The sequence below is a fragment of the Lactuca saligna genome, chromosome 1 (assembly GCF_052625555.1).
Source record: "Lactuca saligna cultivar CGN05327 chromosome 1, ASM5262555v1, whole genome shotgun sequence".
Taxonomy (NCBI): Eukaryota; Viridiplantae; Streptophyta; class Magnoliopsida; order Asterales; family Asteraceae; genus Lactuca; species Lactuca saligna.
In genome coordinates this window covers 26,603,933-26,629,616 of record NC_136417.1, presented here as the reverse complement: position 1 = coordinate 26,629,616, position 25,684 = coordinate 26,603,933, and the positions used below count along the sequence as shown (strand labels likewise).

The 25,684-nt window shown below is 34.7% G+C and overlaps 2 protein-coding genes, 1 long non-coding RNA gene and 1 pseudogene across 7 annotated transcripts; all 4 read left to right on the top strand.

Annotated features, from left to right (window-relative positions):
* Nucleotides 1-248: 248 nt before the first annotated feature.
* LOC145029789 (receptor-like protein 1) lies at nucleotides 249-7,915 on the top strand (annotated as a pseudogene). The gene is made up of 10 exons (XR_013676579.1): nucleotides 249-787; nucleotides 1,094-1,252; nucleotides 1,355-1,429; nucleotides 1,689-1,844; nucleotides 3,747-3,821; nucleotides 4,122-4,277; nucleotides 4,527-4,601; nucleotides 4,780-5,127; nucleotides 5,326-5,472; nucleotides 5,668-7,915. The product of XR_013676579.1 is annotated as a receptor-like protein 1 (transcript).
* A 436-nt stretch (nucleotides 7,916-8,351) lies between these two features.
* On the top strand, nucleotides 8,352-9,967 carry LOC145003960 (putative UPF0481 protein At3g02645). The gene has a single exon (XM_078962863.1). The coding sequence runs from the start codon at nucleotides 8,372-8,374 to the stop codon at nucleotides 9,965-9,967; it is 1,596 nt and encodes a 531-aa protein (XP_078818989.1). The 5' UTR covers nucleotides 8,352-8,371.
* Nucleotides 9,968-17,203: 7,236 nt separating this feature from the next.
* LOC145029781 (uncharacterized) lies at nucleotides 17,204-19,224 on the top strand. 3 transcript variants are annotated; one of them, XR_013676578.1, is made up of 3 exons: nucleotides 17,204-17,425; nucleotides 17,523-17,609; nucleotides 18,292-19,224. It is a non-coding gene; the product is annotated as an uncharacterized LOC145029781 (long non-coding RNA). The 3 variants fall into 3 exon arrangements; XR_013676576.1 differs by having other exon boundaries at nucleotides 17,204-17,430; nucleotides 18,339-19,224; XR_013676575.1 differs by having other exon boundaries at nucleotides 17,204-17,430.
* A 4,168-nt stretch (nucleotides 19,225-23,392) lies between these two features.
* On the top strand, nucleotides 23,393-25,154 carry LOC145029774 (uncharacterized). 2 transcript variants are annotated; one of them, XR_013676574.1, is made up of 4 exons: nucleotides 23,393-23,808; nucleotides 23,926-24,108; nucleotides 24,453-24,534; nucleotides 24,841-25,154. XR_013676574.1 is itself a non-coding variant. In XM_078978241.1 (4 exons), exons 2-4 carry the CDS (start codon nucleotides 23,944-23,946, stop codon nucleotides 25,009-25,011), a joined length of 369 nt encoding a protein of 122 aa, XP_078834367.1. In that variant the 5' UTR covers nucleotides 23,393-23,808; nucleotides 23,926-23,943; the 3' UTR covers nucleotides 25,012-25,154. The 2 variants fall into 2 exon arrangements, 1 of the variants encoding a protein (XP_078834367.1); XM_078978241.1 differs by having other exon boundaries at nucleotides 24,890-25,154.
* The last annotated feature ends 530 nt before the right edge of the window (nucleotides 25,155-25,684 follow it).

The following is a 25,684-nucleotide window of genomic DNA, read 5'->3' as shown; positions in this document are numbered from 1 at the left end:
AAAAAAAAATTAATAAACCTATTATATTCTATGTGAATGGAGACTTTGGAAGTTTGTTGAAAAGTCAACAAATGCCATGTCTTAAATGTTTAGTTGAAGGAGTGGGTGACAATGGAATATTGGAATAGATGGAATAGAGTTTTGTGTTGAATTGTTACCATTGACTTGATGACTTATGTGTGGAAATTTTGAGCATTGACTTGATGACTTATGTGTGGAAATTTTGAGCGTTCATACATATTCATTTCATCATATATCAAATGTTTACCAAGCAAAGCTAAGCAACCAAATCTACCCGGAAGTTTAATGTTGTGAGTGTCTACAAAGCCACCATTTGCTACTAAAATGGAATGTTGGGCTTGTAGTAAGCGGAAATCATTGCAATATTCATTGTTGATGTTAATGATGATACATATTCTAGTGGCTGGGCATACACAAGGGGATTGTGTAGAAGAGGAGAGAAAGGCACTACTGGAAATCAAAGCCTCCCTTATGAAGTCATATGATTCTGAAATTGACAAATTTCTCCCTACCTGGGTTGATTATGGCAGTGGTACACCTGGTGATGGTGGCAACAACTGTTGTGATTGGGAGAGGATCAACTGCAGCACAACAACAGGGCATGTGACAGAACTCTCTTTGTACAATTTAAGAGGGGCAAAAGATGTTTACATGGATAATGAGAGCAAGTTGTGGCCATTGAATGTTTCCTTGTTTCTTCATTTTAATGAGTTGACTAGTCTCAATTTGTCAGATAATTTTCTTGATAAAGAGTTTATTAAGACAGGTACAACGTGAGTAATTGCTGTAGTATTTCTTTCACCTGGTTCCAATGTCATATTTATTCGAGTGAGCACTAATTTATGAACACAACATCCAACTAATTTATGTACACTCAAAGACGCTTCTTATGTAACTTAGTAGTTGGATAATATTTTTCTATTTATAAAAGACTGAACACAAGTTTTTATGTGTACTTCATATCCTGCAATTTATGCTACAACTTTTTAGTATTTATCGATGTTGCTCAAAAGGTTGTCCTTTCAATATCAAAAGACAAGGATGCCCGTGTTAAAAAATTTCTCTTTTGCAGGACTTGAAAGGTTGTCAAGTTTGAAGAAGTTGGAGGTACTAGACCTTAGTGGGAATCGTGATATCGATAACGACATCCTTCCATCATTAAAGACACTCGCTTCACTCAAAGTCTTGGATCTTAGCCACACTAGCTTGAATGGAAACTTCCCTACCAATGGTAGGTTTGCGTCTTACTCGTTTTTCTTTATTTAGGTTATCATCATATCATGCACAAATTCTTGTTTTAAAGATACTTGCACCCTTTTCAAATGAATTTCAGAATTTGCTGCTTTAGAGAACTTGGAGATGCTGGATCTAAGCGACTGTGGCTTCAATGGTACCTTTGAGATTCCAGGTAATCAGTATCATCATAAAACCATCATGCCAATATAGTATCTGTATTAGTGATAGTAACTACCACAATACACTACAATCAAGTCACTTTGTCAGATATGATAATAATTCTTGTAAGGGTAGCATAACAATATTAGAAAAATGGATATATATATATATATATATATATATATATATATATATATATATACTCCTAAACAGCTTTGTTGCTCTATCAACCTAGAGCTTATAAATTCAACTGCTACAACTCCTAAATGTAGGTTCTGAGAGGGTTTCTGTATTGAAGAAGTTGAAAACTTTAAATGTTGCGGGCAACAAATTTAACGAAAGCATCATAAGATCTTTAAATACCCTTTCATTGCTCACAAGCTTGGATCTTAGCCACAGTCTAATGTCAGGACCATTTCCAGCTCAAGGTATGTGCTATTCCTGTATATAGCTCTTTCCAAAGTTGTCGGGGTATCATTTGTAGACCATATGAACTTAATTGATTTTATCTTGTTTCCAATTTGGTACGATGCATGAGAACCTATATTTATAGAGTGCTTGTGAGATGTTGTGTCATGTCTATGTGTGATCTTCACTCATTAAGGAGCATAAGTGTTTCAGTTGCATTAGCTTATTTATCAATGAGACAGAATAGGTGCAGGGGGGACTTCTGTTTATGTTTCAAAGTAGTGGTACTGATATGAAAATTCCTGCAGAAAGAGGGACAAAGTCCAAGAAATTTAGTATACATGTCTCAATGTATATGTAATTGTAGATATCATTTTTTATCTAACAGAAGACAGAAATATTATCTTATGGTCCAAGGAGATCATCTGGTGTGGGGTCGTGCCTGTTATTTATGCCAGTGGTGATCTATGGAAGTAGTCCTTCTATCCTTAGGCAAGGGGTTGCCTGCATCTTAATTCTTACCTTCCATTTACCTGATTCTTATGATACATGGGTATTGATATTGATATTGATCGATACATAATTGCCTATAAAATAATTTTTCATGGTCTTGGGTAGATGTTTATGATATATTAATATCACTAGTTCTATTATCTATTAAATTTACGTTTAAAAAACACTAAAGTGGATGTTGACTAAACATATTGAATGTGCAATTTGATAGTAAAACATTCCTGCATCCTATACTTATATTTTCTATTAACAATTACATATATCTATCTTTCTAGCTTTTTCAGTTGTATATACTTTCTGAAACTTGTAAAATAAAATATAATGTTTTATGTTTTTGATGTCAAATAAGCAGTTACTTTTCCATAACTTGGCGTCACAAAAATAGTTACACTAAAAAAATTTGGTATGTGGTAATTGTTGAGGTTGGAAAATTCTTCTATTAAACAATAAAATAGAATTACAATAGGAGGAGCAACTCTCACACTCAACTATTACAAAAAACCAACCCTCTCACTAACACTCTCACTCTAAGTGTTATACTATCTGTTTCTCTGTGTTTTTGGGATGCTTACAACTGAAGCATGAAGTCTCTATTTATAGTCTTGGCAGCCACCATTGTAGTTGCCTTCATTAAGTGTGTTCATCATAGGGTGGGAAGAAAAACTTGTCCCGTAGGTTTCATTTTGTCAACAATGGTGGCTACTGTAGCTTTGGAGGCTTTGGAGGCTGGAACACAACAGTAATCACAATATTCACTACAAAAATTGACATCACAAAAGGAAAGACACATTTTGAAAATGCGTAGTTCTTGAAATTCAGTCACATTTTAAACTTAACATCATAAAACGTATTTACATTCAAATATAAATTTTTTACTTCTAACTGCATCTAAGGGAAAAAAATTTAAATGCATATATGCAATTGGAAAAATATGAAAATATAAGCTACGTAGAAATCCTAAGGGGTTGTGCTAAAGTAGGCTAGGGGTGACATCAGGACCGAGTACTTGGAGCCAGTCCGGACACAAACCAATCTCACTGAGGATTGGCCCGGTTCCAAATATTGAGAGCCGATTGGAGTTTGGTTGGCATCTGGTTCTTGACTTTTTTACAAGGTCGGAAACATGTTAATTTGGGGTTGTTAATTAGTAGTAGAATCATGCTGGACTTGGTGTATATTTATAATATTTAAATGTAAATTGTTGGCGTGGACTTCTAATGGTTTTAATCGTCGGTTTAATTAGATACAATTTGTAAAAAAAGGTGTTAGAGTTGGAGATATTAGTCACATTAGCCTGAATGATAGTTCCCTAGCAGTGGCATGTTTTCGTCTTTTCATATCTTCTTTTAAGTTATCATGCACAAATGCCTGTTTTAAAGATACTTGCACCCTTTTCAAATGAATTGCAGAATTTGCTGCTTTAGAGAACTTGGAGACGTTGGATCTAAGCTATTGTGGCTTCAGTGGTACCTTTGAGATTCAAGGTAAATCAATATCATCATAAAACCACCATGCCAATATAGCCGCCTTGGATTCATACACAGATCCCTCTTTTGCAACATTACAAGACCATATATAGCAGAATGACTCTTTCATGTGTTGAAGCTTGAAATATGACCCGTTTCTTTTCTTGGGACAAAGAAAATTTGCAGTGAGGACTTGATACTTGAAAGATAAACATTATTAAAATTAGATATGAATATATACTTGTGTATGTTCTCATAACCTGATTTGTCTTATCAAACTAAAGCTTACAAATTCACTACTTCAATGTCTAAATGTAGGTTCTGAGAGGGATGTCATATTGAGGAAGTTGAAAACTCTAAATCTTGCTTACAACAGATTTAATGAAAGCGTTATAACATCACTAAGTATCCTTTCATCGCTTACAAACTTGGATCTTAGCTACAATCAAATGTCGGGATCATTTCCAGCTCAAGGTACGTGCTATGACTATAGTTTATTTGATTTAGTACAGGAGTCGGTGATGATTTTGGTGAAGGGATTTGATTTTTAATTTTGTTTTAGGGATTTAGGGTTTTGATTAAGGTTTTGAGGAAGAAGTGAGATACTCTAAGGCTACCTGTTTAGAGTGGTGTAGAAAGACTAATGAACTATATTCAAAATTGTACATCTGAAAATAGCATGCATAATACATGATATATATGTGTTTTTCTTTCGTATTACAGAATTATCACATCTCACTAACCTGGAGGAGCTGGATTTAAGTGAAACAGAGCTCAACAGCGCACCAAATATCCAAGGTAAATGAATTCTCTTTTCTACAGCCTGTGAGAGCTTATCCTAGCCACGGTATGTTAACTTGTGAATAGTGATGAAGTTCCTAAATGCTAATGAATCCTAAATTCTTTCATAATTACAAACTTTACAAGGCCATGCATGGTTTCTCTAAGATTTACGTACCTTCCTTCAATTTTACAGCTTGTAAGACTCTATTGAAATTGAAAAGGCTGAAGAGTATAAATCTATCAGATAACAATTTCAACAAGAGCATCATATCATGCCTAAGTGCCCTCCCATCCCTCAAGATTCTTGATCTTTCACATTCTTTTTCATGGGGAAGTTCCTTTCCTGTCCAAGGCATGTTTATCTTAAAAGAGTCGTCAATAAAGAAATCCAATACAAATATTATTTATTAGTTTCCATTTTTGCTAATTGTTTTATCAAACTGATTGACACGTCTCTCTAATTCAGAAATCTTTACTTTGCCTGATTTGGAAGTCCTCTTCTTGAGAGATAATGGTTTCAATGGAACAATACCAATGGAAGGTAACGTTCTTTCGTCATTACTTAATTAACAACATTATTATTGGTTTAAGAAGTCATCTGAAGATGAAAGGTTAATGAGGTGGGTGGGTAAGTGGCCCAATACCTTATCTAGCTTCAACCATCAATCATACATGACTTGTAACATATCCTTTTCCATGGTTTTCTTTAGCAACCAACATTTCTCTTGTTTCAATCCAGCTTTTGCATCTTTCCACCATTTGGAGATGTTAGATTTGAGTGGCAACAGTTTTGTTGGGATCATCCCATCAGCAATACCAGCATTATCTTCCCTGAGAGCTGTCTCATTCGCTTACAATTATCTTAATGGATCATTATCAGATCATGGTAAGTTATCTAAAGTATGCACATTTCAGTGTTACGATTATTTTGCAACATTACCTTTCCTCGATGGTTGATCTTTTTGAAGGCGTATGACCATGCAAATGAAAGTCATATATATTTTTGGAAGGTTAATCTTTTGTAACTTACCCTTTGAGTTTCATGGCTTACGCAGAACATTTTTTTTTTCTTGTTTGACAGGGTTATGCGAGTTGAAGAACCTCCATGAGTTGGAACTTAGTGGCAACATGCTCCATGGAACTCTGCCTCAGTGTTTGAAAAATCTATCATCTCTTAAGTTGTTGGATATTTCTTCAAACCAATTCTCAGGGATACTTAAGCCATCCCTCATTGCTAATCTTACATCTCTCGAATATATTGATTTTAGTCATAACAAATTTGAAGGTTCATTCTCCTTCAGCTCCTTATCCAATCATATAAAGCTTGAGGTTGTTCGATTCAGAAGCGACAATGACAAGTTTGAGGTGGAAACAGAAGAGCCTATAGGTTGGATTCCAATGTTTCAGTTGGAAATTCTTGAGCTATCTAATTGTAATATGAAAATGCCTAAAGGACATGTCATTCCTGGGTTTCTAGTTCACCAGCACAAGTTACGGCTACTAGACATGTCACAGAACTCCTTGGAGGGACACTTCCCAAATTGGTTGGTTAAAAACAACACGTATCTGGAAGGTCTTGTTCTAAGGAACAACTTGTTTGTCGGTATGCCTTTGTATAGGAATGCTAATATGCTGGAGTTGGATATGTCTGGGAATGGAATGATAGGTACTCTTCCTGACGATATACCAAAGTTCTTTCCCAACATGGGGCATTTGAATTTGTCCATGAATAGTTTAAGTGGTGTTATCCCATCCTCAGTCGGTGAATTGAGTGAATTAGTGATGCTGGATTTATCAGACAATGAGTTATCAGGAGAAATACCAAAGGGATTCTTTACTAAAAAGTCTAGTTTGATGATCTTAAAACTATCAAAGAACAAGTTGCACGGCCAGGTACTCTCAGGAAACTTAACCTGGGGCAGCCTCTATTTGGTTTACTTAGATAGCAACCATTTCACAGGGAAAATTGGAAATAAGAGCAACAAGGAAACTCATGAATCTCTGAGCGTTCTGGATATTAGCAATAACTTGTTTACAGGTATCATCCCTGATTGGATAAGCAACATGAGTAGCTTGTCTGAATTGGTGGTGAGAAATAATAGTTTCCAAGGCCCGTTTCCTTGTGGAGCAGCTCCATTTTCATTTCTTGATATCTCCCATAATTCTTTCTCCGGACCCATCCCGTCCTGTTTGAATTTGCAAGACATGGAGCATCTTCTTTTGGGTTCCAACAAATTCATTGGATCAATACCCAAATCCTTTCGTAATTTGACTCAGGTTTTGACTTTGGACATTGGCGACAACTCCTTGTCAGGCAGGATTCCTACATTTCTTGGTGAACTATCCACTTTAAGGATTCTTCTTTTAAGAAAAAACAACTTGAGTGATTCCATCCCGAAGCAGTTGTGTCAATTAAGTAAAGTGAGCTTGTTAGACTTATCTGGTAACTCACTTTCTGGTTCCGTACCTAGCTGCCTTCACAATATTACTGGCCCAACCGACCTTGCTTTCTTCAAATATGTGAAGGTGAGGTATAGGCTTGATTCCTCTCCCCATTATGGGAGTATTCTATTGGGGATGCATCCTATCTACCTCAACAGTGAAGTATTGGAAACACAAGATGAAATTCAATATACAACAAAAAGGCTCTTTCTCAGCTACAAGGGTGGCATCCTTGATTACATGACAGGGTTGGATCTATCTAGTAACAAACTTACAGGTGAAATTCCACAAGAACTTGGGGGGTTGAGCCAGATTCGCGCTTTAAACCTGTCTCACAATCAGCTGACTGGACCCATTCCAGCGAGCTTCTCAAATCTTGCAAATATAGAAAGCTTGGACCTTTCTTCAAACAGTTTGACCGGAAAAGTTCCGTCAGAACTGATTCAGATCAATTTTCTATCTTTTTTCGATGTGTCTCACAACAATTTGTCGGGTAGACTCCCAGAAATGAAAGGACAGTTTAGTACCTTTACAAAAGCGAGCTACCAAGGCAATCCACTTCTTTGTGGACCACCACTAGACAATAGATGCATAACTCAGTCACAGGCTTCTAAAGAAGAAAAACGCACTGAGAAATGGTATGATATCGATATGACGTGTTTCTATGGAAGTTCTAGTTCAACATGTGTTGTGTTCTTGTTGGGATTTTTTGCGCTTCTTTACATCAATCCTTACTGGCGCAGATGGTGGCTAAACTCGGTTGAAGAGTGTATGTATGCATGCTGTTACTTCATTTATGATTCACTAAGAAAGCCTTGTATGATCTTCCGCAAGTAGGACCTCATGTTACATTATAAAATATAAACATCAACTTACTTTTGTATCAATCTGAATTTTTCTGTTTGATATATGTATGATGATGCACAATAATACCCTAGTAGTGATTATAAGTGAATATGTTGTTATATAATTGAATTGTAGAATGATGTAATTCAGTGTAATCATAAGCTACTCCCTTTTTTCAAATTGCAAAATTATTACCAAAAGCTAGCATATACCCATATCAGCGGACAAAAAAAGAACAGAGTTTGTTGCTGAGGAATAATAGCAGATTTTAGATTTTTCACCCATCCTAACCAAACTATTTACCCTATTCCACTACATGATATCAAAAATGGCGTTACCACTTGCATTAAATTGGACCTGAGTTAAGGTTGTAAACTAGTAATTAATTAACTGGAATATGTTACCACCTATTGATGTTTATTTCTTCGTCAAACCTTCTAAATTTATCTTACCTGCAAGAGAAACCATATACGGCATCAAATGCTCAAAATCTCACCATGAATTCCAACTCAAATCCAATTTCCAGTGACCAGCGGTGGATCCTTACAATTCGTCAAGCCATCGATGAAGACATAGAAGAAGATACTGATATCCCGGTGAGTATATTCAATGTCCCAATCGTCCTTGTGTCCACAAAACCTGAGTCTTACATTCCACAACAAGTAGCATTAGGCCCTTACCACCATTGGCGACCCGAGCTCTATGAAATGGAAAGATACAAACTTTCTGCTGCCAAAAGATGTCAAAAGCTAATGCAAGATAGTAATGTTAAGTTTCAACAAATTGTTGATCAGTTTGTGGTTTTCGAGCCAAAGATCAGAGCATGTTACCATAAGTATCTAAATTTCGATGGTGAAACCCTAGCTTGGATGATGTCCCTTGATGTTTCATTCTTGCTCGAGTTTCTTGATGTTTATAATATCGAGAAAGGAAGATTGATCACACGAGTAGCGTCAAGAATGTCCCATTTGGTTGATTTTTCATGTCGAAAATTTGGGCATGATGCAATTCTTAGAGATATTGTGATGTTAGAGAATCAGATTCCAATTTTTCTTTTGGAAAAGTTGTTGGAATTCAAATTCAAATCTCAATCTCCCGAATCTACTCAGAAATATTTAACTTCGACTTTGTTAGGGCTGCATAAAGAGCTTTCGCCTTTTACGGTTGTGGATCAAGAGTGCAATCTTCACTCCAGTGAAAATTGTGCCCACGTGCTAGAGTTTCTATATCACATGATCATTGATCCCAACATCAAACAACAATGGTATGGAACAACTAATGAAGGTCATGCTGAAGAACAAGTACAAGAAACTCGACACAAGTTCCAACGAATCATCGATGACATACAGAACTTTGTTAAAAGATTGATATCTTCGGAACCGGTTAAACTTTTAGTAAATTTCCCTCTCGCGATCATTTCCAACACATCCATGGTAAGAATCTTGAAACAACAAGTATGTTATGATGAAGATAAACAAATTTCAAGCGTAGAATGTACTAGTAAACCACCATTAATGGAGGAAATCTCGATCCCTTCGGTCACCGAGCTTGTTAAAGCGGGATTCGGATTTTCTCCCTCATCGGGTGGGATCTTGACCATTGACTTTGATAATAAGACGTCTAAGTTATTTCTACCCATCGTGAGTTTTGATGTAAATACAGATGTCGTATTAAGAAATCTGGTCGCTTACGAGGTATGCAAAGCATCTGGGCCGTTGATTTTGACTCGTTACATCGAGTTGATGAATGGGATTATTGATACCAAAGAAGATGTGAAGTTGCTTAGAGAAATGGGGATCATCAAGAACCGACTGAAAAGCGATGAAGATGTTGCTAATTTGTGGAATGGAATGAGCAGGTGTGTGAGATTGACGAAACTGCCCTTCTTGGACACGGTGATTGAAGATGTTAACAGGGTTTATGAAGGGAAATGGAAGGTTAAAATAGGGAAATTGATGAAGGTTTATGTGCTTGGTTCATGGCAGTTTCTTGTATTTGTAGCTGTGGTGATGGTCTTGTTCTTGATGTCTTTAGAGGTGACCTCTTCTATATTTAGATGTATATTTATGTTTTTTATAAGAAGTATTGTTTGATTTATTTTAGAGGAAACATGTCGATCTAACCTGGGACTAGTATATTCGGTTTTGAATTGATCACATTTAAGTGTTTAACAACTTGACATGGGACCATTTTCGGAGTAACGTGGTATAAAAATCTATTTATTTAACGATGTTATAATCCGTGGAAACCACGGTGAGTATATATTAAAATTTTTATATAGATAAAAATAATAATATATATATATATATATATATATATATATATATATATATATATATATATATATATATATATAGAGAGAGAGAGAGAGAGAGAGTAAATTACTGAAATAGTTCCTATAGTTTGGTCAAAATTACACGTTTGGTCCCTAATTATTTTTTGCACTCGGACGTCCTTGTGGTTTGATTTTGTTGCGTTTTTCGTCCCTTACATACATAAAGTTAGGGACCAAACATGCAATTTTGACCAAACCATAAGGACAAAAAAAACGCAATAAAATCAAACCACAGAGACAATCCGAGTGCAAAAAAAAATTTAGGGACTAAACGTGAAATTTTGACCAAACTATAGGGACGATTTCAGTAATTTACTCATATATATATATATCTATATATATATATATATATATATATATATATATATATATATATATATATATATATATATATATATATATATACACTGTTGATTGTAAGTCATTATAAATTAATTTATTAAGCAAAATAAATATAATAATCTTATTAGGATATGATTTTGTATTTTCAAAATTTGAATTGAATTTGATTTGTACCAAAAAAAATAATAATAAAAATCATAGAAAAATATCACGTACCAAAGAGATATTCTAAAAAACTGACACGTATCATTTTTAGGTTTCATTTATTGGAAGAGATAAATTTGTGTCAAAAATCTTAGAAAATAATCAATTCTCTCTCTCTCTCTCTCTCTCTCTCTCTCTCTCTCTCTCTCTCTCTCTCTCTCTCTCTCTCTCTGGGGAGATATGTTGAATGTTATACTTTTTTTTTCTTCAAAATATGTTACAAATGGTTGGTTTTAACACAACCCTTTATGCTAAAAAGGTTATCTCGTTAAGTTGGTTAAGTGCAATTGTGCAAACCACCTTACGCCATTTTGCTAACAATCAAAATGTTCAAATGAAACGAGATTGAACTCCACATAGAAAGCAGCACACCTCCAATTTCTAGCAATACTATTCAACAATGAGTTTCAAAACTCAATTCATATGCTATTCTAATCGAAGCACCACCAATATGTTGAATATCTAACTCTGGAAAACATTCATTTCAGAAAAACAAATGTTAATCCAAATGTTACATAGATTTCTAGCAAGATCTTCAATGTTTTCCACATTCAAAAATCTGGCAAATCAAAAACATTTTGCCAACTTACAAGTTCTTTGGAGGTAAACATATATGTCATTATGCCATGTATCCCAAAAAGCTCCCTTAATCCATGATTACCACAAGAATGTCGGAAATTGGTGATATACAATGTAACTCAATTACATGATAAAGCACCATAGTTTGTCTTTTTGGCCCTAGGATAAGACCCGAAACTATCAATTCCCTCTTGAGGACCACATGTAAATATACATGGATCCCCATATTAACTCTCCAAAAGAGTCTTTGTAGACAGGAGGGGGACTCCAACATATATATATATATATATATATATATATATATATATATATATATATATATATAGTCATTTATAAGACTGTGTCGCACATATGTGAGATACACTATCATTCTCCGGGATAGACATGGATGTGCTGAACCACAGGGCGCGAGATGTCGGCTCTAATAACATGAAAACAAAAATTACATTTGAATCAGATTAGAAAAATCCATAAAAACCAAATACAAAAACCTAATCTATACAAAACTATGTCAAAAGAAATAGATTTGGTTTGCAAACCCTCAAATGAAATAGAAAAAACGCCAGTTGCACTAGGTCTGTTGTTTGGGTATACCCGTCAGGTTTTGGATTTTTTTCGGGGTGGGTTTTTCGGATAAATATCAAGTGAAACTATAACCGATACTCGAACCGAATTGAATTTCGGGTATTTGGGTTTCAAGGTTGGGTCGAGTGAATTTTAAGATACCCAAATTTTTTAATATATATATATATATATATATATATATATATATATATATATATATATAAATTTCATTATAAAAAATATAGATAAGAGTAAATTACTAAAATCATCCTTGTGGTTTGGTCAAATTTGCACGTTTGGTCCCTAACTTTTTTTTGCATGCAGATCGTCCCTATGGTTTGATTTTGTTGCGTTTTTCGTCCCTGTGGTTTGATTTTATTGCATTTTTCGTCCTTTACATACATAAAGTTAGGGACCAAATATGCAATTTTTACCAAACCATAGGGACGAAAAACGCAACAAAATCAAACCACAGGGACGATCCGAGTGCAAAAAAAAAATTAGGGACCAAACGTGCAATTTTGACCAAACCACAGGGACGATTTCAGTAATTTACTCTATAGATAAATATTAGGGTTATTTTTAATTAAAACAAGTGACATGTGTGTGTGTATATATATATATATATATATATATATATATATATATATATATATATATATATATATATATATATATATATATTGTGACATCCCCAAAATCACGGCCAGAAAAGACCGGTTTTGTTTATACTTTATTTCAAAATCAGAGTTATCTTTTAATAAAAGAATTGCGGAATTTGTCCCAAAACAATAATATGATAAAGATTTATCAAAAGCATTTCCATAGAAATGTATTTCATTAAAAGACTCGGGATGTCATGTTCGTACAGATCAAAAGTATAAACAGTACAATATAAGCCTTACTACATTATTTCATATCTACAGGCCTATATCCGTAATCCCTCATCCAAAACATCACACCTATGCTCATGCGCCACTTCCTGTAATGCATAAAACTGAGTGGGTCAGGCTTGGGAGCCTGGTGAGCACATAGGGTTTTCAACCCACAATAAATAAGTTTATTAATTTCATCAATCAACAATAACCCGATTACCCGTTCCCGTTATCCTCACTTTACGTCCCTAAACACCTATCATAAGGGACCTAGCCTAAGGATCATCATCGGGATGGACACTACTGCTAAGGGGATTCCTCAGCAATAAATGTCCTAATAGGCAACCATGTGGGGGATGGAGTACACCGGTGAACACATCGTTCACAACACCTACAGGTTGCGAGCCTGCTAGTGTTCCACTGGACTGTCTAGAAGAGTCCGTGGTCGTCATCTATACTCCGCTAGATGACTGGATCAACAACAACAACATCGAGGCCTCTCATCATTTTATCACACATCACCTATTACATCTACCCATGTTTTACCCCAACATTTTCGTAGATATAAAATACATATATAGTTTAAATCATTGAAAACATGTATAACAACGTTCATCTAGCATAGATAGCAAGTATTCAGATAATGTGCACAAATAGCACGTAATTTATATAAAATACTTCATATCTATGTGTAAGTTGAAGGTGACTATGCACTCACCTGATTAGGTGGTGACTCAGCACTCGGACAGCGCTTCGATACTCTTAAAATGATATTCCTTCGATAAAACCTAGTATCGATATCACTAGGGTTTAGTTTAATGATAACCGCGATAAATTAATTAGTCTGACTATTATTAAGCGTTAATAATGCTCAATATAACTCATAATAATAGCCCAAATAATTATTTTAAGGACCTAATAACATTCCTATAATTATTTGGAAGCTATATTAAAAATTGCGTAAGCGTAGCATACTTACAGCGAATTTTATCGAAAACCGGAACTTAATTGGAGCAGCGTTTCGAAACCGAAAAACTCCTTTTTCTCGGGACTCCGGGAGCCTCGGGGCTTCCTTAGGGTGCTAGGGGTTCAACTAGGGCTTAGGGGTGGTTTGGGGTTGTAGAGAGAGAAAGAAACTAGAGAGAGAAAGGGTTTTGGTGTGAAAAATGAGGGCACCTTCGGCCCCTTTATATAGGCGCGAGGCCTCGGCCGTACGCGGGGCGTTCAGCAGCTACGCGGGGCGTTCCCGCGGATAAGGGCGCCAGCTCGCAGCCAGCTGTCTCGCACCGGACGGAGGGGAGGCGAAGGTACGCGGGGCGTACCCGGATCTCGTACGCGGGGCGTAGGGCGAGGCGCCGTGGCATCTTTTGGACCGAGAGCGAGCGGACGCGGGGCGCACGAAGCCGGAACGCTGGGCGTAGCGAGGAGCGACGCGTCGCCCATCCGCGCGAGACCGTGGGCCGCAAGCGACGGCTCTGATCGCGCCACGTCACCCTGATTCGCATCAGGTTCGCATTTTCGAGTTCAAACTTCAAAAATTCGTAACTTTCGCATACGAGCTCCGTTTTTGACGTTCTTTATATCCACGCGAAGGTGGGAACGTACTCTACAACTTTTGTTTAGACTTCGTCGGCTAATTTTGGCTCGATTTTAAATTTTATATTATTAATGGGCCGGGATACGATTGATCCGTTAAATTCTCATAACTTCTTCATCTGACCTCCGTTTTTGCCCATCTTTTTCTCGTTACGCTACTCTCAACGAGATCTTCGATTCTCGTTCAGGTCGTGTCGGCTAAAAACCGCTCGATCAAACATTCGAATCTCGGGCAGTACATTGCTAGTCCGAAACTTCGAGAAAGCGTAACTTCTTCATACGAAGTCGGATTTGGGCGTTCTTTTTATCGATGTTCTTAGTTTAACATATCCTACAACTTTTGTTTAGATTTCTAAGGCTAAAAAAATCTTCTATCATAAATTTACCATTTTATGTCTTCCGGTGCCGTGCCGGTTTTGCCGTAAAACTTCGGCGGGCCATAACTTCTTCGTTATAGCTCGGATTTCGACATTCTTTATATGTACGGAAACCTCGAGACATATTCTACAACTTTATGTAGAGATATCGGGATTATCTTACACTTTAATTTTGACGCTCATTTTTATTATTTATTAATTATACATTTATAACACATAAACACATAGTTCACATAATACTCAAATATTTCATATTTATTACTTCAAAAAGAGTTACAATAGTTGACCTAGACTATTACATTGACAAAATGCTTAGCCCTGAAAACCCGGGCGTTACATATATATATATATATATATATATATATATATATATATATATATATATATATATATATATATATATATATATATATATATATATATATAGGGAAAATGACTCTTGAGGGTAATTAACTTTTGCGTTTGTACTCATTTGGTCCCTTTTCTTTTTTTTGTATTCAATATACCATTGAACTTGTTGTTGGTGTTTACCATAGCTCTTTTGACCGGCTTTTGACCTGTGATAGCCGGTCAAAGGGTTATGGTGAACACAAACAACAAGTTCGATGGTATATTGAGTACAAAAAAAAAGGAAAGGGACCAAATGAGAACAAACGCAACAGTTGGTTACCCTCCTGATTCATTTTCCCTTTACTCATTTACAACAAATCTCACATCATCTCCTACTGATATTAATGACTTTATGAGATTCATTTTTGCTTCTCTTCAAAACATAACCTACGAAAGGATATTATTCATACATGTACAACTTTGTAATGCACTTAAATATTTATTAGGGGAATCTTGACTAAGCAGGTGCATTTCATGACTACATTTACATTTTCAATCAAATGATTTATCGTATCATGGATTCTAGACAAGTCTACAAACAAGTGGAACCACAAGTGCTATGATTTTTGAGTTTACTTAGCTTTAAGATCGAACTCATGGGATAAGATGTTGGATAAGGTGTATAAGTTCATAACTTATTTGGTATATACTTGATCCGACTCGGCATGGTCCATTTGGGTTGCACTTCACCCGAACTATTTATGGATAATTTTATGAGAGTTATACACATATGATTATTAATATATTATAAGTTATAATATATTAATATGAAGTCATGTTATTTAATTAGTCTTAGTCTTAAATTAATTATGAATTAATTTAGAGATTAAAAAGAAGACTAATTAGATTGTGGGCTATTGGTTTTATATGGTGTGGGCTAACACTCATTTGTTAATGGGCTAGGCTTGTATGGAAGTCCATGGATGATCCATGGAGCTTTTAACCCATGGATCCTTGGAAAAGGAAAGGTCATGGGTTATTAGGGTTTCACCCTAACCATGCACACTATATAAGCATTCTTATGTTGCATGAAATAGCCACTAGTGTGTGTGTTTGTGTGTAGCTGAAATTATAGTGTGTATACACTCTCTCAAAGTTTTCCAAGTGTTTGTGGTGATTTGTGATTCCATTTGAGGCATTCACACTATTGATGCTTGGCCCTCAAACTCCTTAAGAATCAAACTCATCAAAAAGGTACGTAATCTTATCTAATTCTTTTATGTTTAAAAGTACCCCATGCCATGTTAGATAAGTTATGAACCTTGGAAAATTATTATTTTTCATGTATTTAGACAAACATAGATCCAAGGTTTATTAGGATTGCATGCACACTTAGGAAGTGTTAGATTGCTCAAAACCCAACATAAGATACAACATCAATATGTACAATATTATGGTGATGTGTCTACAAAAGCAGCATGATATTGTACATATTGATGTTGTATCTTATCCCATGAGTTCGATCTTAAAGCTAAGTAAACTCAAAAATCACAACACTTGTGATTCCACTCGTTTGTAGACTTATCTAGAATCCATGATACGATAAATCATTTGATTGCAAATGTAAATGTAGTCATGAAATGCGCCTACTTAGTCAAGATTCCCCTAATAAATATTCAAGTGCATTACAAAGTTGTACATGCATGAATAATGTCCTTTCGTGAGTTATGTTTTGAAGAGAAGCAAGAATGAATATCATAAAGTCATTAATATCAGTAGGAGATGATGTGGGATTTGTTGTAAATGAGTAAAGGGAAAATGAATCAGGAGGGTAACCAACTCTTGCGTTTGTTCTCATTTGGTCCCTTTCCTTTTTTTTTGTACTCAATATACCATCGAACTTGTTGTTTGTGTTCACCATAACCCTTTGACCGGCTATCACGGGTCAAAAGCCGGTCAAAAGGGCTATGGTAAACACCAACAACAAGTTCGATGGTATATTGAATACAAAAAAAAGAAAAGTGACCAAATGAGTACAAACGCAAAAGTTAATTACCCTCAAGAATCATTTTCCCTGTATATATATATATACACAAAAACCCTATTTTTCTCACGTCGCCTAAATCAATTTCACCCGCTTCATTAGACGCCACGACACCCACTTACTGAAACGGCGCCATCAAGATTAACATCGATTCTTATCGACTCATGTTCCGTTTGTTGTATCGTCTTTATATCCTAGAATTCTATAGTCAGACGCTTGTTCCCTACTGCCGATGCATCGTCCATCCTTCTCCATTTATCCGTTCGACAACTCGTTCTCCATTTACCACAAATCGGGCGCCATGTGTAAGGTTCAAATAAGCACAGTCGACATTCAATTACGTAAATCCCTAACTTCAAATCATGTTTATTAGTTGATCTATTCAAATTGTCTATGTTTAAGATGGTGCTTCTTCAACCTTCTAAGATGGCGTTTCACCTCCATCCAAAAGTTGTATGAGCAGTCCGTCTTCATTCTCCCGCTTATCATGTACGTTTTCTTAATATGTCTTAGTATTTTCACTGTTTATTGATTATTGGGTTAGAAAATCAATCAATTTGGGAGTTAGGTTTTGGATGCAATTCAAATGTTATGTCTTATTATATGTTTTCTGATGAATGTTCATGATTTCATTCTGATTTTCTTTTTTAATTTTCTACTATGGTCCAAATCTCTCTTTAGTCTTCATTTTGAATATTAATCGATTGTGGAATTATGTTTTAGATTTTAGCCAAAAGTTCTTTCTTACTATATATTATGTGGTTAACGCAACTGTCTTTCTTCATATATATATTTATATTTTTCGATTTTGGCTTTGGTTTCTGAGTTTTGAAGGTTAATAATTCTAGGAAGTTGGGTAGGGATATAACCATTAATGATCTCATCTTCTCCACTTCTAATGAATGTTCATCTTTGTCTTTTCTGTTTATTCTTCGTTTTTGCTTTAATTAAGTCTATTTCTTTCTCTGGTTACTTAAGTTTGGTTTCACTCTCAGTTTCTGGATTTATGGAGAGTATTCATTGCTTTTATGTTAATTTAATTTTGACAGTATATATGGTTTTCCAGGTTTCCAAGTTAAACCAATTTGAATTTGGTTTCATTTTTTTCTGCAATCTGTATAGGTTTCAATTTTATTTTGTTTTTTTGTTTTTTTTTCTTTTTAAATCATAGAAAATTTCAAGTGGTGGAGGTTCTAATTTCAACAACATTTAAAACAGTTGTATTTGAGAACCAACGGCAACACCCAAAGTGCCGTTATGTGCATGCTACTCTTGAGAAAAATACCGACATTACCCATCACAGGTCATTATTCTTTTTCTTATGGTGCAAAAGCACATTATATTCTTTTTCTTATGGTGCAAAAGCACATTATATGTTGGTTACAAATGAAGGCAAGTTTCTATATTCAACATTGATATCTATGACGACATTTCAATCTACTTTTGCTAAAATATAGTTTTTTGAAATTATGTACATCAGTTATGTATGTTGGCTTGTAGTTACAGTGAAATCATCAAGGAGCCCAACACCATTTTTCTAAGATAATATTTTCATTTGAGTCTTCAATGTTGGTCACACAATAACCACAAGTTGGCTTACGGCTTATGAGGTCATTTGTTTAACTTCTTACCTTTAATAATATTTTTGTTATAAAAACGCTCCAAGTTTTCTATTTTGTTATAGTTCTAAAATAACTGATGACCTCTTTCAAAAACTATCCTTATCTCATTGCTCTATTTCTCTTTTTGTTAATGAAGTTAAGAGTGAAGTTAGGGAAATGGGGCTTCGCCTATTAATTCATGGCCTTTTTCACAATCTGCCCTTATTTACTTTTTAATTCTTTTTTTGCATGAGAGTCAAGTGGGGGCACGTGGAGTGGTTGAAGCATTACACTTATGAAATACTTGTCGAGATTGAAAAAAAAAGGTGTAAAGAGTCTCTTTGCAGTACCCGTTAGGAATATATTTAAACTTAAATCTTCCATTTATCTGATATATTATAATGTGACCAGATGTCCTATTTTTAATTTTTGTGTTTGATACTCTGAGAAACTAAGAATTGATGTGGAGTTCTCAAATTCAAGCTCATTTATTCATGATCTCACTTTGCCATTTTCTTAGTTCATTCTTAATTTACTTTTAACTTTTTACTAGAACATTAAATGTATAGCTTTTGATGTCACAAACAAGACTTACATTGAGGTAGAAGGCAAACATAAGAAAGATTGGGCTTATTCAGTGTCGACCGGCATGGCCATATTTAACACCATGAAGCATATATTCTCTGCATGTGTTAATTATATTTGTTAGACTTTCTACTTGGTGCTGGCATGAAAGGTATATAAGTTTGAAAATTAATTGGCTTGACCCCTAAAGCCAAACTTTCCTTCTTTTGACGTATCAACTCTAGAAGTGTGTTCTTTTGGATTTATAAAATGGCATCTTTATATCTACATCTCTTATGGGTACCTTTCTAATAGAAGTTTGGTACACTTCCATTAAAAAGGGTATACATTGAGTTTTAGGTCAAGCATATTTCATTCAAAATGTGAAAACGATATGTATTAATTACATCGTCACAAAAATGTTTTTCATAAATATGACATGATTTGGAAAAAGATGTTCGTAGTTTCCTTGGCTAAAGTGATTAACTTAATTATCTAAATTTGCTTGGAAACATTAAAATGGTTCCTAGAAATTATAAAAATAAAATTACTCCATTTGACCCCGAAGTTAAAATGTGCTTTAACTTATACTTGTTCACTTATATATATATATATATATATATATATATATATATATATATATATAGACTAATGATGATTTCCTGCATTTATATTCATAAATGGTTCCGAATTCTCACTTGTAGACCGAGCCTACAAAGTTGGTGCTTGAGAAATACTATTGCCTACGGAGAACAAAGACTCATGACCTTTACCTTTCCAACTACTTGGTGAATGGATAGGTACACCATAGATGTAATGTACTACCAAACAAGCCTCTATTCAAGCAACTCAATTCAGGATAGCATATTCTGATTACTCTGTCTTTAATTTTTAATTGTTTGTATGGATAGGTTTTGGGATGTCTGATAACTTAGAAGCTTCTTTAAGTACAAACATGTAAAAAAAAAATGAAAGTAGTACTAGACCACAATGTACTTGCACTTTTTCGGTATTAGAAAAATATATTTTGATGACGATTCAAAAATTCCCAAATCACCCTCCATGGACCGTGCTTAGCACGGGCCTTAAAATGCTCTAGTATATATATATATATATATATATATATATATATATAATTATTGCAAAAAATAAAAATCATTTTTATAAATTTTTTATCATGTTTATTTTTTCTTATTTCTTAGATATTTTTGTAATATACATTATATCACAAGAAATTTAAGCTTTTTAAAGCAACCTCAAATCATAGAATGTTTACAAAATCATTGTTTTCAAAATATTGTTCCATATCATAGTAACTCATAGATCAAAAGTACATAAAACAGAGGATGTGTACGGTCACGCTTTCGTCTTCCCGTGATCGTCCGAAGTACCTGAAACCACAACTAAAAATTGTAAGGCAAAGCTTAGTGAATTCCCCCAAAGTATCAGCACATATATAATAACAACATGTACTGGGTCTACAGTTAGAAGACTGGATTACCCTTGATCCCACAAAATAAGTATGGCCTGCCCTCGGGGCCCACAACTTATGTTTGGCTTGCTCCCTAACCTAATCAGTCATCAGATTGAAATACCCTCAAGTCGTCAATACAAGTCTGGCATACCACTCAGTCCTCAGCTCGTATCTGGAATGCTCCTAAGCCCTCACTATGAGTCTGACAAGACCTACTCGGCCCTCAGCTCATATCTAGAATGCTCCAGGGTGTGTTGGCTACAACACAAAGCAGCACCCAACACAATATGTCAATATATAACATATAACAAACATATACATATAATCATGCAAACAGAATCACATGTAGTCCTACAGATCTACCAGACTAGCATATTAGCAACTAGCATATAATCATACAGATCTATTCCATACTCAACATATTAAATTCATCTGGTCAAATCAACTGAGTCAGCCCAACCGAGTTAACCCAACTGAGTCAACTCAGCCGAGTCACCACAAAGTGAGTATGCGGGGCGTACTCGAATGTTGACCACCATCAGGGTGGTTGACCTCGTATGGGGTGCGTACTCAAGGTACGCTGGGCGTACTCCCAAATGCCCAAAACCTTTATTAAGAGCTTAATGGCTTAAGCTCTCACGTCCATTTTCCGATCCATGGCTAAAATACCCTCAAGAGCCATAATTTCCAAATTTATGACTTTGCATCTCCATTAAGTGCTTAATTCAACTTCTTAGTCCATTAAGACCTTCTAAATGATGCATGGAGTAAAACCAACCATTTGGAACCCATTTTTATGACTCAAAACTCTCCCTAAGGGCTAAAGGGATGACTTAATGGGTCGAAAACATTCCATGTTGGAGAATCTCCATATTTGTGACAAAAGGGACCAAAAATCATTCCAACACAAGATCTAAATGAAACTTCACCAAGTTCATAACTTGATACCACAAAATGGTGCCAAAAGGTGGTGTGATCATGGATCTATAGAACTTCACTCCTCCAAGGTGGTCTCTTCTTCCTTTCTTTTTCTTTAAAAACACAAAACACATGCACTCAAGCTTCGAAATGCTTCACAAGATGGATTAGGGTTGCAAAAACGTATCAAAATGATGGAGGCTAATGAGGTGAGGGGAAATTAGGCTATAATTGTTGGATTAGGTGTCTAAGTTCATAACTATTCCTGGAATGTACTTGACCCGGTTAGCATGGTCCATTTGGATTGCATGACATTGCAATACTTGGATAGACTAAATGAGAGAAAGGACACTTAAGGATTATTAATATATTATAAGTTCTAATATATTAATAATATTATTTAATTAGTATTGATCAAAGAATTAATTTGGAATTAATTAAGTGGTCAAAAAGAGACTATTTAAATATATGGGGTTGATTGTGTAAATCATTTATTCTTGTATAGTGGGCTAATGATTTATAGTTTGTATGGATTGGGCTAAAACCTATAAGGTGCTCCATGGATAGTCGATGGAGGTTACAAACCCATGGATCATGAAATATGGAAAGCCATGACAATCAGGATTTACATGGTATAACCCTACTTGTACCACAACTATATAAAGACCCCTAGACTAGCAAAATTGGCACTACCACAGTCAACAATAAGAGGGCTAGCCGAATTTTGAGTGTTAGTGAAATTCTCTCAAGGTTTTTCCAAGTGTTGTGGTGTTGTGTGAGACATTTGAGGCATCACACTTGAGGTGTTAGGCTCACAAGGTTCTCAAGGAATCCAAACAACAAAAGGTGTGTTCTTCTTCTAGCATTTATGTTTAAAAGTTCCCCATGCTATGCTAGATAGGTTAAGAACCTTGGAAAAACAATTTTGCATGTATCGTAGTAAAACATAGATCCAAAGTTTCTAGGGATGCATGTACACCTTATGAGTGTTAGAATGCTCAAAACCCTTCAATAAAGGTGTTTAAATATGATTCTAACCCTGAAAATTAGGGTTTTCATGTTTGACACATACGTCATGTGTACATATGTATGCCCAGCATACTAGGGTGCGCCCTAGTACGCTCATCGTACTTCCCCAACATCCCATATTACGAAATTGCCACTAGGGTCTTCTTTGCACACTTTCTTTTACTTAGGGTCCAAATTGCAATATAATAAAGTTATAGGGTCGAAACTAGAAGTACCTTATTTTCAGGATTTACATTTTTTTAGTATTTTATTATTTATAAGCTCTCAATTATTGACATATACCTGTAAATAAATATCTATACAATTGTTAATTTATATTTATATATATATATATATATATATATATATATATATATATATATATATATATGTGTGTGTGTGTGTGTGTATTTGTGTGTGTGTGTGTATATATATATATATATATATATATATAGAGAGAGAGAGAGAGAGAGAGAGTTGGGTTCAGGTGTTTAAAGTAATTATTGTGTTATTGTATGCATAAATGTGGGTCAATCAAAATTTAAATCAAAAATAAATAATTAAATAATTAAATAAGGATAAATAGGTAATTTGATAATTAGTTTCCACAAATAATATCTTATATTTATGGTAACCATTGACTTCAGAATTTAACCCATATATATTAGAAATCTACATCTTTTTGGGTCCTAACAGGATTTGGAATAGAAATCTGCCCTCGTTAATCCAAAAACCGAAATCAGAATTTAATTGAATGGAAACTGATTTCAGAATTTGAGGTTTAAGAAAGGAAAATCAAAGCATCGGCGGGTAAAAGATGTCGTCGTTATCTCTGATTCCTCTTCCATCATGCGTATTGGTAACCTTCTTTATCCATATCTTGCTATCTTCCTTAAATCTCCCGTAAGTTTGTTTTCAAGCCTGCAAGCACAAGGAGATGGTTGCGTGAAAAGGAAGAACTGAGCAGGTCTGCGACGATTCCATATGGCGATTCAGACCAGACGTGGTTCGATTGACGATGGTTGCGTGAAAATGGGTAGTCGTATTAAAGGACAACGTCTTCACCCCAATCGGATGTCTCCGCCTTCGGAACCTAATCCCGATGCATCGGTTACACCATCAGGTAGTGATCCCGATTCTTCTTTTAATCCGATTGGTTTACGATTTGGGTTTAATGAATCGGCACAGACCCCTAGTTTAAACCCTAATTTTGATGATGAATCGTTGGATGATTATACAGATGATCAACTCATAGTGAATGAAGAACCAAAGAAACATTTTTCCATCGAGGAGATCCAAATCAAATCATTGCCCTCCTGTAGCAACAAAAAAAGCGATGCCGACTGACATAGAAGATAAGATTATGGACGAGAAGAATCTTACCCATCTTGATGAAGACGATATCGCTCTTCTCAAGACTTATGTGAGTTAAATCGTGATTCTTACAAACTAAATACCTAATACTTGTTCCACTTTATGCCCTTATTTAATTGGCTCTTGTTCTTTTTAACTTGTTAAACCATCGAGCAACACTAGGGATCGGGTGAAAGATTAGCTTTGTGCGCTGATGAATTGCTGCGATTTAATACAATTTGATTTGAAATTGATTTTTAAATGCCTTCAGTTGTTAGGAACTTAAGATAGTTTGATCTTTATCTTGCATTTTACTAAGAGTTCATGGGCATTATAGAGAAACGTTTGAGTTAATAGTTTGTGTTGGTTGAAATGTTCTGTTTATCGCAATTGAATTGATGAAGACTTATGCAGGGATTGGGGCCATATTCCACAAGCATCAAGAAAACCGAAAAAGATGTAAAGGAAATGGCCAAAAGGATCAACGATTTATGTGGTAAGCTTATTTTTGTGAGGTTTCTGACTCAAATAAGCTTGTATAAAGACTTTGCTTTTTTGCCTGTTCTATTACTTAGAACATTCTTCTTTGTAGACTACCTGTACATAAATAGATAATTAGAATTTTCTTTATACAATTCCAATTCAAGTGGAATTTGGGGGTTTTGAGTGATATTGAGATCATATGTGTTTCTTTCAAATGGTCTCATTAATGCAGCAAAGGGACTTATTCAAATGGTCTGATTCATATTTTAATTTATGTTTTTTTTTCTGATTTAACACTTCATTTATGTGGATAGTGCAGGATCTTGACTAGGTTGAATTCTGAAAATGTATCAAATATGTTTATGTAGATAATTCAATGGATAATATTGGTGAGATTTCAATTCTATTGGAATGGAATCACATATTCCAATTCTGTTGGAATGGAATCACGAATTCTAATTCTGTTGGAATCACAGAAGTTGATGCTTGAAGAACGGACCACAAAATTAAAACGGACCACATTATTCTTTTAGAATGTATTAGACGTTGTTAGATTTTGATGTTTTCTTTCCCATTTTGAAATCTTTTTCAGTTTTATTCTTTAACAATAAATGTAATTCTTAACAATTGTTACCCGTATTCTATAACAAATAATGTATTTTTTGTTTTTATTCTTCAATTGATTGTTCAAGAATTTGTTATTCTACAAGAAGTTCTTAAAGTCATGATCAAGAAATAGGTTCAAGAATATTTTTATTATTTATTGTTCAAGAATATTTTTATTTTTGAGTAATTAATTAAATAAATAAACATATTCTGTCAGAATGTCCGAATTAAAATTGTTATAATTCGTAAAATCGGAGTTTTAAAATTAATAGAATCTATGATCCTTTAAAATACGCAATTTTCTTTTATTAAATCTATATTAATTGACTAAAATACCCTTGTAATTACATTAGATGATATTTTTCAATTAAATTTAATTCAATAATATATATTAATCACTTTCTTAAAAATAAGTAAAATTGATTGACTCACGGTTATGCATACAATAACACAATAATTACTTTGAATAGAATAACCTAGGCCTATATATATATATATATATATATATATATATATATATATATATATATATTGTAACTCCCGTAGATCCAGGCTAG